At 43.7% G+C, this 11,646-nt stretch overlaps 1 protein-coding gene across 2 annotated transcripts; it reads right to left on the bottom strand.

Moving 5' to 3' along the window:
* Nucleotides 1–1,662: 1,662 nt before the first annotated feature.
* insig1 (insulin induced gene 1) lies at nucleotides 1,663–10,033 on the bottom strand. Of its 2 annotated transcripts, XM_062379113.1 has the most exons (8): nucleotides 9,893–10,033; nucleotides 9,169–9,325; nucleotides 8,977–9,065; nucleotides 8,509–8,859; nucleotides 6,711–6,835; nucleotides 6,354–6,520; nucleotides 5,574–5,673; nucleotides 1,663–3,600 (listed from the first exon to the last, which is right to left on the bottom strand). In XM_062379113.1, the coding sequence occupies exons 3-8, from the start codon at nucleotides 9,047–9,049 to the stop codon at nucleotides 3,571–3,573; spliced, it is 846 nt and encodes a 281-aa protein (XP_062235097.1). In that variant the 5' UTR covers nucleotides 9,050–9,065; nucleotides 9,169–9,325; nucleotides 9,893–10,033; the 3' UTR covers nucleotides 1,663–3,570. The 2 variants fall into 2 exon arrangements, with proteins under 2 accessions (XP_062235097.1, XP_062235098.1); XM_062379114.1 differs by lacking the exons at nucleotides 9,169–9,325; nucleotides 9,893–10,033 and having other exon boundaries at nucleotides 8,977–9,161.
* Nucleotides 10,034–11,646: the final 1,613 nt, after the last annotated feature.

Below are 11,646 nucleotides of genomic sequence, written 5' to 3'. Positions count from 1 at the left end.
GGGAAGGGGGGGTTTGGCAGAAAGAAGGTGCTCTAATGGAGTCTTTCAGTTCACTGTGGCTGGAAATGAAAGGAGGTTGAAGCTCGGCCAGTTATTCAGCCTGAGAAGAGGAGGAGACAGAGGGAGGAGGGAGGGAGGGAGGGAGGGAGAGAGGGAGGGCGTGTGGCGCTGGATCTCTGCCATGATCAGATAGATACTAGAGATAGAGGGATAGATACTTTAAATAGATAGATACTAGAGATAGAAAGTGATACTATAGATAGACTTAGAAAAGATGGATACTAGACAGATACTATATATAGATAGAAAGTTACTACGTAGATATATATTCAATAGATAGATTGATATAGAGGTTGTAGATAGATACTATAGATGGAAGGATGCTAGATATTGATACTAGATAGACACACAAAGACACAGTGTAGATGGTAACACAACAGATACACAGACGTTTGTGTTCTGACCCCAGGATGAGGGTCTGATTCAGAGTAGCCCACAGATATTGGCCCCACTCCCAGAAATTTCCCCCAGTGCAAAAGGTTAACTGTCAGCCCCCTGCTGGGTATAAATAGAAGTCTGCCGTCCAGAGAGGCGTGTTCTGAGAGGGGGTAGACAGAGGAGGACGAGGAGGAGGAGGAGGAAGGGTTCCGCCTGATCGCGGTGACACATCCAGGGGCACACAGGCTACTTTCAGGGGTTGTGTGGTGGTGGTGGGGGGGGACGGGAGGGGTCATGAAGAGGAGCCAGAGAGGAGGAAGATGCAGCCGAGGACGTTATAAAAGAGACTGGAGACTGACAGAGAGGCCCCGGGACAAAAGAGTGTCCTCATCTATTCAACTTGGCTGTGACAGCAGACACAACAAATACCAGCATCAGCACCCTGGAAAGATCCCGTCCAATTGAGCTGCTGCTGAAACTGACAACCAGAGAGAACAGGGTGAGGGTGCTGTTGTTTCACTGGAGCTGCTGAGACGTGTAATTAGGCTTCTGTTCAGCAATCAAATGCAGAATGAACGGCTGAAACCCGGTTACACGTTGGTATAAGGTTAATATGACAAACAAAACAAGCTTCACAGCTGAGGCCACAAAGTCTCAAATCTGATTCCCAGACTGCACATAATCATTGATATCAACCCTCTTAGAGAAATCAATGAAATTATTAAATACAAGTCCAATCCACACTTACTCTGAATGGGTCCTTCCCTGAACTGTCCGACATCCTAATGTCTTTCGTGGAGCTAAATGCTCCTCACCAATATTAAACTATTTTTAAAACTCTTAAACAAACTGCCGGGGCCTAAGGCCACATTTAGTTTTGTATTTGTTAACATACAGTGGATGAGAAAAGCCTTCACCCCCTCGTGAAACCTTATTTAAATCCATAAGATCCATATTTGTATTTGTGTATATATAAATAATTCTCTGAGAATTCAAGGAAAATGATGAGAAACCCTCTCACAATGCTAAAGGGTCAATGGTCTGTATTTATATGGCACTTTAATAGTCTTGATGACTCACTGACCTTTACCACCTCCATCCAATAAGTTTTGTGCTAAGCAGTTTGGAAAATCCTGCTAATACATGTTGAGGTTGATATTCAGCTCCTGTTATAAACTAGTTCAAAACCCCTAAACCCAACGTGTGCGTGTGATGACACAGACGTCCTTATCAGGTGTTTTTTATTTTTCACTTAAATCCAAGGTAGCAAAAATGATACACAGCTGAAATATCAAGACACACACACACACACACAGAAACTCTAATACATCAAAAAAACAAGAAGGTGCTTCACCACCTCGGAAAAAAATAAAGCTTCCTCTTCAGTTGAGTCCACCTGAATGTGAGCAGATGATCCTGAAGCGATCTGCCGTGAAAAGTCCTTAAAAAAATAAATCAAGTTTCCTTCGGTTATACTAAAATATGAGATTAAATAAAATGAGAACAGTTTGACACGGTATATATTTTTCTTGATGGTGTCTCTCTGATGAGTCATTGGTATTGACTCTAAAAAGGCATGTGTAATCTCTGACAACAAACAATTCTCACTAAAAAAAAACAAGATGTTATTGCTTTTTTTCTTTTAAGTATCACCACTGCATATACTTACAAATTATACTTTTTTTTAGCCTCTGTCAGAAATAATAAATAAGGAAGAATAATCGGCTCATGTATATACTTTGATTGCACTTATTCCTTTAGACCCCAAACACTAACTAACATACTGTAGATCTAGTATGGTAATACACCTGTCTGATTACATAGGCAAGCCATTATACATACAAGCAGTAATGTCAATATGTTGGTACCAATGAAAAACTAAAGTTATAGTGACAAAAGCACTACATTCTATAATACACAGGCAATCACAGATTGCAAATCTTAAGTAATAATGTCCTCCCCTCTCCTTCGACTGGTGTATGTTCCCAAACCAACAGCAACTGCTGGGAAATCAAAATGTGGGGAAGTGTTCGTCTGGATGGGAAACACAGGTTCGTCTGACGGGACGTTTAAACACGTGGTTTACAGGGACCACAGGTGCTGGTAGAAAGTGGTTGGAGTATAATCATACAATACATTCTCTCACATCCGCATTCTAACTGTTGGGGTTTGTTTCAGTCCGTGCTAATACTCTGATTTCCTGCTTAACGAAGAAAACACTCCTCCGTCCGGATTCTCAGAAACAAACCCGAAAAATATACTGGAGCTCTCGGAGTAAGTTTGCGTGAATAATAATATTGTGATTTCTGAATTTGATACTGTTAATTTTTGAGTGAATATTAGCCAGTAAAGATTTGGTATTCAAACCAATTGGCACTTTCGTTCCTTTATCATCGCTCTTTAAATTGTAATCCATCTACGATTAGATTAGAGGATCGCCATCTTCTCCTCCAACTCCCTGCGAGGAATCGAGTGAACCGTCTACTTGCGAACCATCATCATCATCATTTGGTTTGGGGTCATTGAGAAATCCACAAAATAAATACTTAATTTTGGTTTGACTGGGAACATACATCTCCCCTGTGCCACAGTGGAGCCGCGGCTTCTTAATACATTTCTATACAAGAGTGAAGACAGTTTCGTTTGCTGTCCATTCACACGTTTCCCTTTTTGTGATCACAGTAAATTCAGGAAGGAAAGAAAAACCAAACCAAAAACAGACACTATAGGACCCCACTGCAAGTTCTCCCTCCGAATACAGCCACGCTTAAGTGAAAAAATAAATCTCACGCCATTAACCACAGGAGGTCACACACACACACACACACACACACTTCCTGCCTGAAAGTGAAAATCAGTCCACTTTGAAAAAAAACAAGAAAAAGGCGAGGAAGTCTTAATGCTGATGGAGAACGACGGAGGTGGGAGCGAGAGGCTGTTTGGCCACAAGGAGGTGCAGAGGACATGGCACGTTGGACGAGGGGATTTTCTTTTTCCGACCCACACGTTTGTTGTGATGATAACAACAGATGAAGTCAGAACAATGAGTCTTTTCTCTCCTCCTCTTTCTCAGAACTAGTCCATTCTAGCGTCGGGCATCTTCCGCCTGGTTTCTCTGTCTTTTCCCGCCGCTCAGTCCATGTGAGGTTTCTCCACACCACCCTAAGGGAAGAGAAGAACAGGGCGGCCATTGTTAATAACATGTCCGTGTTCAGAAATGATCAAGGAATGCAGCAATTAGAAATCCAGTCAGAACAGCGGTACAATACAATATCCACCTTCTCCAATGACGTAATGTTTATATCTGTAGCTTAGCAGGATTACACAAAACCTATTGGAAGGATTTCAAAGTTACTCACAGGACGGATCGGGTGTCAGTCAGGGAAGAACGCATGATTATTATTTATTTTACTTCCTTAAACATTGCAACATCTTTTCAGCATTTTCTTGATTACTCAGAAACTTAAATCTTAATGAAAAATACATTTTTAGCAGACTGATAGTTATGAGGTTGTGTAATTTGGTGCAGATAATTCAGATTTTAATTTGATTGTGGCTTCATAATGGGAACGCTGGCGGTATGTGCTCTTGAGTGACAACCTAGTTACATATGTTTTACAGTCATAACAATGTTGCAGTCATTTGTGCTGATGAGTGGGAAAATCCCTTATAAAAAGACTGTAGTCACACATTAACATGTTAAGTTTCGTTTCCCTTCAAACCGACAATAAAACTGTATGAAACCAAACTCTGGACCACTCCCTGGTTTGTAGTCGCTGTGTGCAGCTTCAAATAAATACAGATTTGTTGCAGCTTCACAAATGAACAGAGACTCGTGTCCAGATTAGTTCTAAAAAAATAAACTCTTCCATTTCCCCTTTTTTTCCACCCAAATGTCAGCAGAACATTTGGTACAAAGACGGGAACAACGTGCTGCTTGCTCAACACCAGACAACCGCATACGGCTGTTTCCCATTACTCCTCTTATCTATTACAAGACAGTGCAAATATATTCAGTCTTAACAGCTCAGCACTTTGTGGACTCAGCTGCATTATCACGCGATTTGTCCACAGATCCAACTGTAACTCGAGCCATTCAGCAGATCTACAAAGAACCGGAGCTGGACGGAGCAGAGCTGGTTTTGTTTTAATTCAACGTCATTGCTGCGGCCAAAACCAAAATACAAGACGAAGCAGTTTTCTTGTTCCTCCTCATAACTGACCCACTGGAGCCGGGGCGGGAAGGAGAAAAGAGACGCGGAACAAAACCACGAGTGCAGGCTTGTGCCAACATTCCTCAGGCCTCGTCACAAACAAAAACAACAAGGAGCAAATGACCCTCTGGTCGGCCGAGTCCTGACTGGCTCGGAGTGCCTCGGCCACGACTGTGAAAAACAACAGCTCTTAATCTGCTTTCACGCTTTCACTGAGTCAAACTGAGGGAGTGACGGGACTCTTACTTTACAGACAGAATGAGGTGAGGCTTCTGGGCACGGGCTTAATGAAGACGTCAAGGCCGACGTGATGGGATAATTATGAAGGGGGACGGGGGCGTCCGCTACCACTCGCACGTCTTTAACTCGTTTGACAACGTTGGCTGCTGCTGTGGTTTCGGCCAAACGCCGGCACAGAGCGCGTGTGGTGCCACAGAGTCGTGGTTTTCTGTTTATATGCTTGGAGGAGTTTGGTTTTACGCGGGTTGGTTGAATTTGATTGGTCCAGATCAGGAGCATTGTGTCACAGTAAAACTCTCCTTAATTTGGTTTGGTGGCAGATTAAAGCTGTAGTTCAAGATAAAATGCCAACTCTTCTATATGGCTGGAAATATTCTTGTAAAACTGTCTAAAAGTTGTAAAACAGTTATCCCTTTATAATAAGGAATCCATATAGAAAACAAGCTGCCTTTTCAAGATCTTAGCAACAAGACTGTTCCTCCAACTTTACAGAATTCAGACAAACAAGTTCTGAACTCAAGGAAGCCAAGCTTCTGTCTTCGAAGCAGATTAATTATACGACAAGAGCCATTTGGAATTGACATCTATGTGATTCACAGGATGTGTCATGACAGTGATTATAGGCTGGAGTCTGAGCCTTTGGTTACAACGCTATGTTTTAGAAATGATTTCAAACTTTACCATGGCGAGTTGGCGTCCTATGTTTCCCACAGTAACTCCGCCGGAGAAGAATATACACGGGAGCCAGGAGCGGACGTACAAGAAGTCTGGAGACGTGTACCTGAAGGAGAGTGACAGACAAAAAAGTGATTATTTAAACAGAATCCTCAACAAACACCCTACAGACTTTGTGACGTTGTTCTGGAGCCGGCCCTCTGACCTCCAGGCAAGGAGATCAAACAAAACCAGAACCTGCCCGAAGCTCAACAAGTTCTCTAATAATAAAGAAAAAATCAGAATTTCTCTTTAGGCAAAAGTCAATGAATAAGACGCGTGTCAGCTCTGCCAGGGAGGAAATGGTTTTTAAGGTCAAAGCTGGAGACGGATCTATGACTAAGAAAAACATACAGAACCTGTCATGCTGGAACACTTTGTTAAATATCCTCCTTGCTCACACTGTCATGTCAGCCAGAGCTGCAGCTGCCTTTTGAACCCCGTGTCAACACTCACTTCTCTCTGCTGTTTGTTTTTGATTATGTGCCACTGAAGCATTTCAGGCCTGTTAATTGGGCTCCCAGAGATAAATGTGTTATCTTTTACAAATCTATTTTTGGCATCAGACACATAGAAAAACTTCCAGATATTTAGTTTACTTCCTTCAAGAGGGTGGGGCCTACTATCAGAGCCGTATAAACAACAATTACACCACGTCACACACAGATCTGTGATACATCGCTGCACACAGCATCAGTTTTGCTTCCTCATTAGAGAGAGTTCGTTCCACTTGAACAGCCGACTTACTGGTAGACCCCGTTGTAGACGAGCAGCTGCGTGAACACCGTGGCGAGGAAGGCCGTGGTGATGCCCAGGCCAAAGCCGCTGCGGGACCGGTCGAAGGTCCACCACAGGCCCAGGGACAAGGCCGCCAGCGTCAGGGAGAGCTGCACGTTGTTGTCGAAGTCGAGTTTCTGTGTAACGGGGTCAGTCAAGGTCAAAGTGAAACCGTTTGACGTTAGCATGGCGTCTGCTCTTACTCAAATATTTGTCTGACCTTCCTAGCATCAAGTTCCTTCACTTCTGAAGAGACAGAGGGTATAGAAGGACAGCCCTGTTGATAAACAATCCTGAATACAACAGCAGTTCTGGGTGAAAGGATACAACACTGGCGTGGTTGATGCCGACGAACACGGCGATGCACCTCATGACGCTCGCCCACTCCCTCTTGAACTTGTGCGGCTCGCCCAGGTGGCTGTCGAGGCAGGGGTAGAGGAGGCCGACCACAGCTGCAAACGGGGACAAACAGAGACTCGGCATTAGAACCAGATAAGAACCAATTCTGAGAAACGCCAGAGGTCACTGTGTCATTGAGTCTGAGACTACTGACTAAACCTTGGTTGCTTTTTAAACTGGATTGTTTGACCGTATTTATTTTTTGTTTAATTCCAAATAATGCTTATAACTCTTTTGTCACCATTCCATAAAAGGTTTTTAAAATGAATGAATATGAAGAAATAACTATGGAGAGACCCTAAAAAATATCAAAGAAATACGCAGTACACGTCTCGCTGTTTAAGGGATTTGAGATTAAACAATGAGTCAATTAACTTTTAAATTGTTTTAAATATACAAATGAAACTTATTCTTACTTTCAAGGAAATGCATCTTGTAAATTCTGAGGACTGGCCTTGTCTTTGTGTTAAAAAAATTAATATTTGTTTTATTTATATACCCTACATGAATGTAATAACATTGTTTTGTCTCCATTTCAAATCACTCAACTGAATACATTTCTGTTTTGAAGGACATGTTTGTGTCTTTTCTCACATTTTATAACCTGAACAGTAATCGAATGGATGAAACTGAAACTAAGGGATAGAGTCACAGCAAAACTTAAGATGAGATCAAATAATAATGTATTAGTCCCACAACGGGCACATTTGCAATACTACAGCAGCAAGAGTCAAATATAGGCACCAGTGAGTAATAATAAGTAACATGCAATACTTATGTTTAAGGAAATATATACATTTTAGAAAAATGTGAATAAATACTAAAATAAATAAGTGCAGTGTGAGAAAAGTGCACAGTTAGGAGAGTTAAATAACTTCAGACGTGTAACTCGGTGGTGGAATCACATAGTTAAACAAGTAAAGACCTTATATGACTGAGAATCATTGATCACGCCACACTCAGTCAAAACAAGCAGCTTCTCCTCCACCTCCACTTGTTTTCCCTCCTGCAGCCACATGAGGAGAAGGAGGAGGAGCATCGCAAACTTCCGGGTTCCTGGCCTGAAAGTCACCGCCCCCTCAGCTCACCCGTTATGACACGAACCAATGAGCGCGCGGCTCGCCTCGTGTCCGGGCGGCTGTGGCCAATCAGATCTCGGCTATCGCCACCATCTGTTCGAAGTCAGTTTAGTTTCTACCCCCCCCCCCCCCCCCCCGTACGCAAGTTACTAGCAGACTGAAAAACAGCGGCGTGACAGGGGGAGGCTTTTGCAACAGCCCACAATAACAAAGCCGAACGGTGAATCATAACCTCATGATCACACATACGTTGTTTGCAGACGCGATTGTGTCGATGTTTCGTTTTTCTGCAGTGTTTAGTTTTAAAACGCCACATTTTTCAAAGTAGTCTGGCACGAGGTGCAAATAAACCCCTCAGGGGGGATTTAAACATGAATGTGCAGCAGGAATTATTCATTAAGTTGATTTCTGAGGGTTTATACTTTATTATAGTTAATGTTTATATATGGGGGAAAGGCTGCAGAACCCTGACTCCTCCCCTCCCCACATTCCTTTGTCTCAAAAGTTAGTCCTCAGATAACCCGGGTCAAACCGATCACCCCCCCCCCACACACACACACACACACACACCTCTCCTCCTCATTAAAAAAAACAAACAAACCAACAACATGTACTTCTTTCCATCCCCCGTGTTTGCTGGTACTCACCGGCCCCGGTGCCGCAGCACGGCGGGATCCACCAGGCGGAGGAGAACAGGGTGGCCAGCACCTCCTCGGGGAACAGCGTGACGTGTCTCTGGATCTGGAGCAAGTTGAGCACCAGGGCGAGGAAGACCCCCACCGTGAAGAGGACGAGGCCCCGGCGGATCAGGTTGGCCGTGCGGACGTCGTGCAGGGAGCCGTAGGCCTGGCTCAGCACCGACGTGATGATGGACATCATCTCTTCGGCTTTGGCCGCCAACCAGGTCGCTTCGGAGGACGAGTGCTTGGCTTCCACGCTCGACGCACAGGAGCAGCTCCAGCAGCGGGACTCCAGTCTGGGCATTTGGCACTTTGGGGCTGGAGGGGAGCAGGGAAACGATGTCATGAATGCACACGCACACTCACACACAGACTCACACACATGCAGGGCTGTTTAAAACTAACTGTGATGAAGAGGAGGGAGAAGCCTCTTACCTCGATCTCCAGACGTCTTCGCAGTCTGGTCCAAACTCAACCCTCCTCTTCCTCCTCCTGCGCTGCTGCTCATCAGCCGATCGAAGCCCCTGCGTTTAACAACAACACGGATCAGTCCAGTTGTGTGCTCACATCATCGTTGACTCTCTCACACACGCGCGCACACTCCATTCCTCAGCATTGGGTTCATACCAGAGACGAGAGCTTCCTCTGCAGAAAACAATCACAGCTGTGTCGGGTGAGACGCGGCAGCCAATAGGAGCGCGGCGGCCGATATGACGTGGCGCCGCCCCACCGCCCCCTCGTCCGGCTCAGGCGCACACACCAGGCAGGATGGCTCTACACAGCCCTGAAGTGAAAGTGCGAACATCGACTTAAATGGATGCAAAACATAAGGAAGTGCGCGTGTGAGGGGGGGCAGTGAGAAGTGAAGGGTGCAGCACGTAACACGAGCTAAACTGGCCATTTAGAATCAGGCTTTTATGGCAAGAGTAGATATAAACCACAGTCTATATGGTATAAACACACAAGGGAATTGCTGTGGTTTTATAGGCAGCATACAATTAAAAGTATAAAAACAGTATACAGATATTATAGACACCAGAAAATAGATATGTGCAATATGAGCTGTAGCTATTTACAATTTCACATTCAAATTTTAAGAGCCAACACAGACAACACCAAACCTGACAAAACCCCCAAATCTTTATATGTCAATACAGTTGGGACAAAGTGCCCAATAACATTGTGCACGTCTGCATAGGGCCAATAAAGGTTCAACCTTATCTTGCATAGTGATACAAGTACAATAAAACAACCTGAAAGATCAATATGAATCCAGAATTAAAGCCCCCACCGGCAATTTTTATGCATTGTAAGGATCAGAGTTGTTCTATAAGAGGAGAGATGTGTTTACCAGGCTGAGATCAGAAGCTGAGCGCTGTCCTTCTTGGATAAATACTCAAACTTTCACAGATGCAGTGTCTCTTCCTCTGTAACCATTCACAGCAAGCAACACCTTCACAGACTAACCCTCGGCCTCCACACGCCCCTTATATATACCTGCAGCTGAGAAATGGGGTTAGTCGAACACCTGTCATTTCCCGGCAAGAAGAGTGGTTGAACTTTGGGTCAGGTGGGAGGAGGTGGGGCCTCAAGGAGGAGGGCATGTAGGGCCCTGCACGTCAGCAAGCGATAGTGCGTTTAGGGTCTTTGAGAGATACACAATAACATGGAAACATGTTACGCAAGCAGCCTGCATGACCCAGACAGACCGCCTGTTAGGCAGAGTGTAATCAAACCTCCCTCCATTGCATACGTGCAGTGAAAAACATACATCCATAGGTGCATGTTTTCGCTCCTCTCTGTGCCTGCGGTCATGCACAGATAGTTTTTTTCTCATTTGACATTGAGCCACAACCACATGACAGACATTTGCAGGTGAAAACTTGCGGCTGTGCATTTTTTAATGATGAACTATGCACCCTCTCCTTCACAGAGACGAGCAAAACATCCCCATCATTTTCAACCTAACCGTCAAAAAGTGCCACACTAAATCACATTTACTTAATTTCAGCTGCTGGCACTTTATAGAAAGTGCGATGGATGAATCATCTTGCAATTGCAAATTGGCAAAACGGAGTAAAGCTTCACGACCTCCAGCAAAATTTGGGAAACAAAAACACTGAGTGTATCAATCAGATTGCTTTTCTTTTTCAATTATGTTTAATTAAAATCTCTTTTTTTGCTGGTAATCAACTGTGCCGCCGATGTCTCCGGGTGTTTTGTTTTGGCGATTATGTGGTGCTCAAACGCAAAACTGTGGAAGCTGATTTTTGGTTGTCACCCAGTATTCTGCTTCGAAGCCTCAACCCAACACCCAACCGCTGAATTTATCTCCTCTTGTTATGGCTGACTTCATGTGCCATGTGGAGGAAAATGATGCCCCAGCCACTGTGGATATTGGTGAAAACAGGCAATAACAATATCTATGAAAAAAGACGTGAAAACATTTTGGGCTCGTCAAAGACTTTTGGCCATTTTAGCCTAATTGCTCCGGGGACGGCAAAGCTGACTGGATGGTTGGTCTGTCGGATCGTCACTTTGCTCCACACTGAAATGAAATTAAAATATTATGGGAAACAGAGTACTTTTTAATGATTTCACTAAACCAACAGTGAAATAGTTTCTACATGATGTTCCCTCATGATGCTGGTGGTGACCTTTCCCTTAGTATTACCTAAACAACAGTTACCGCTACAGTTACACTTTAAATATTTTTTATATTTACTGCTTTTGACACTGCTGTGCATAGAAAATAAAAACATTTCACACATAAGATACCAGTTTGTGATGATTATCCGTAAAGAGTCAAGCTGCACGACAGGGGCATTTGTCTATATTTTACTTGTTTTTCTATTATTATTATAATAATAAGCACATTAGCATTTAGCTCAAAGCTCTGCACACCCTATGCCAGCACAGCTACAGTCTCATTGTACCAACAAGCAGCGATTGCCAAGTGTAGAGGAGGGGCGGCTATTTGGTTCCATTGACTTTCACATTATAAGTTATAAACCTTGACATCACACAACTTTAAAGATAAAACAGCTCTTTCATGTCCACTAAAGCTGCACAGAATGTGTTTTTGAATGTGAGTATTACAAACAT

Source organism: Platichthys flesus, chromosome 21, assembly GCF_949316205.1.
Source record: "Platichthys flesus chromosome 21, fPlaFle2.1, whole genome shotgun sequence".
Taxonomy (NCBI): domain Eukaryota; kingdom Metazoa; phylum Chordata; class Actinopteri; order Pleuronectiformes; family Pleuronectidae; genus Platichthys; species Platichthys flesus.
The sequence above is the reverse complement of the archived record's forward strand: the minus strand, read 5'-3'. Positions and strand labels throughout refer to the sequence as shown.

Bases quoted from the DNA above. Each gene is read 5' to 3' on its own strand.
- insig1 (XM_062379113.1), bottom strand. From the start codon at position 9,049: ATGAGCAGCAGCGCAGGAGGAGGAAGAGGAGGGTTGAGTTTGGACCAG. The intron at 8,860-8,976 runs GTAAGAGGCTTC...GCTCCCCTCCAG, and splicing joins GAAGACGTCTGGAGATCGAG to CCCCAAAGTGCCAAATGCCC. The intron at 3,601-5,573 runs GTAAAGTTTGAA...CTCTTCCCTTAG, and splicing joins TAGGACGCCAACTCGCCATG to GGTGGTGTGGAGAAACCTCA.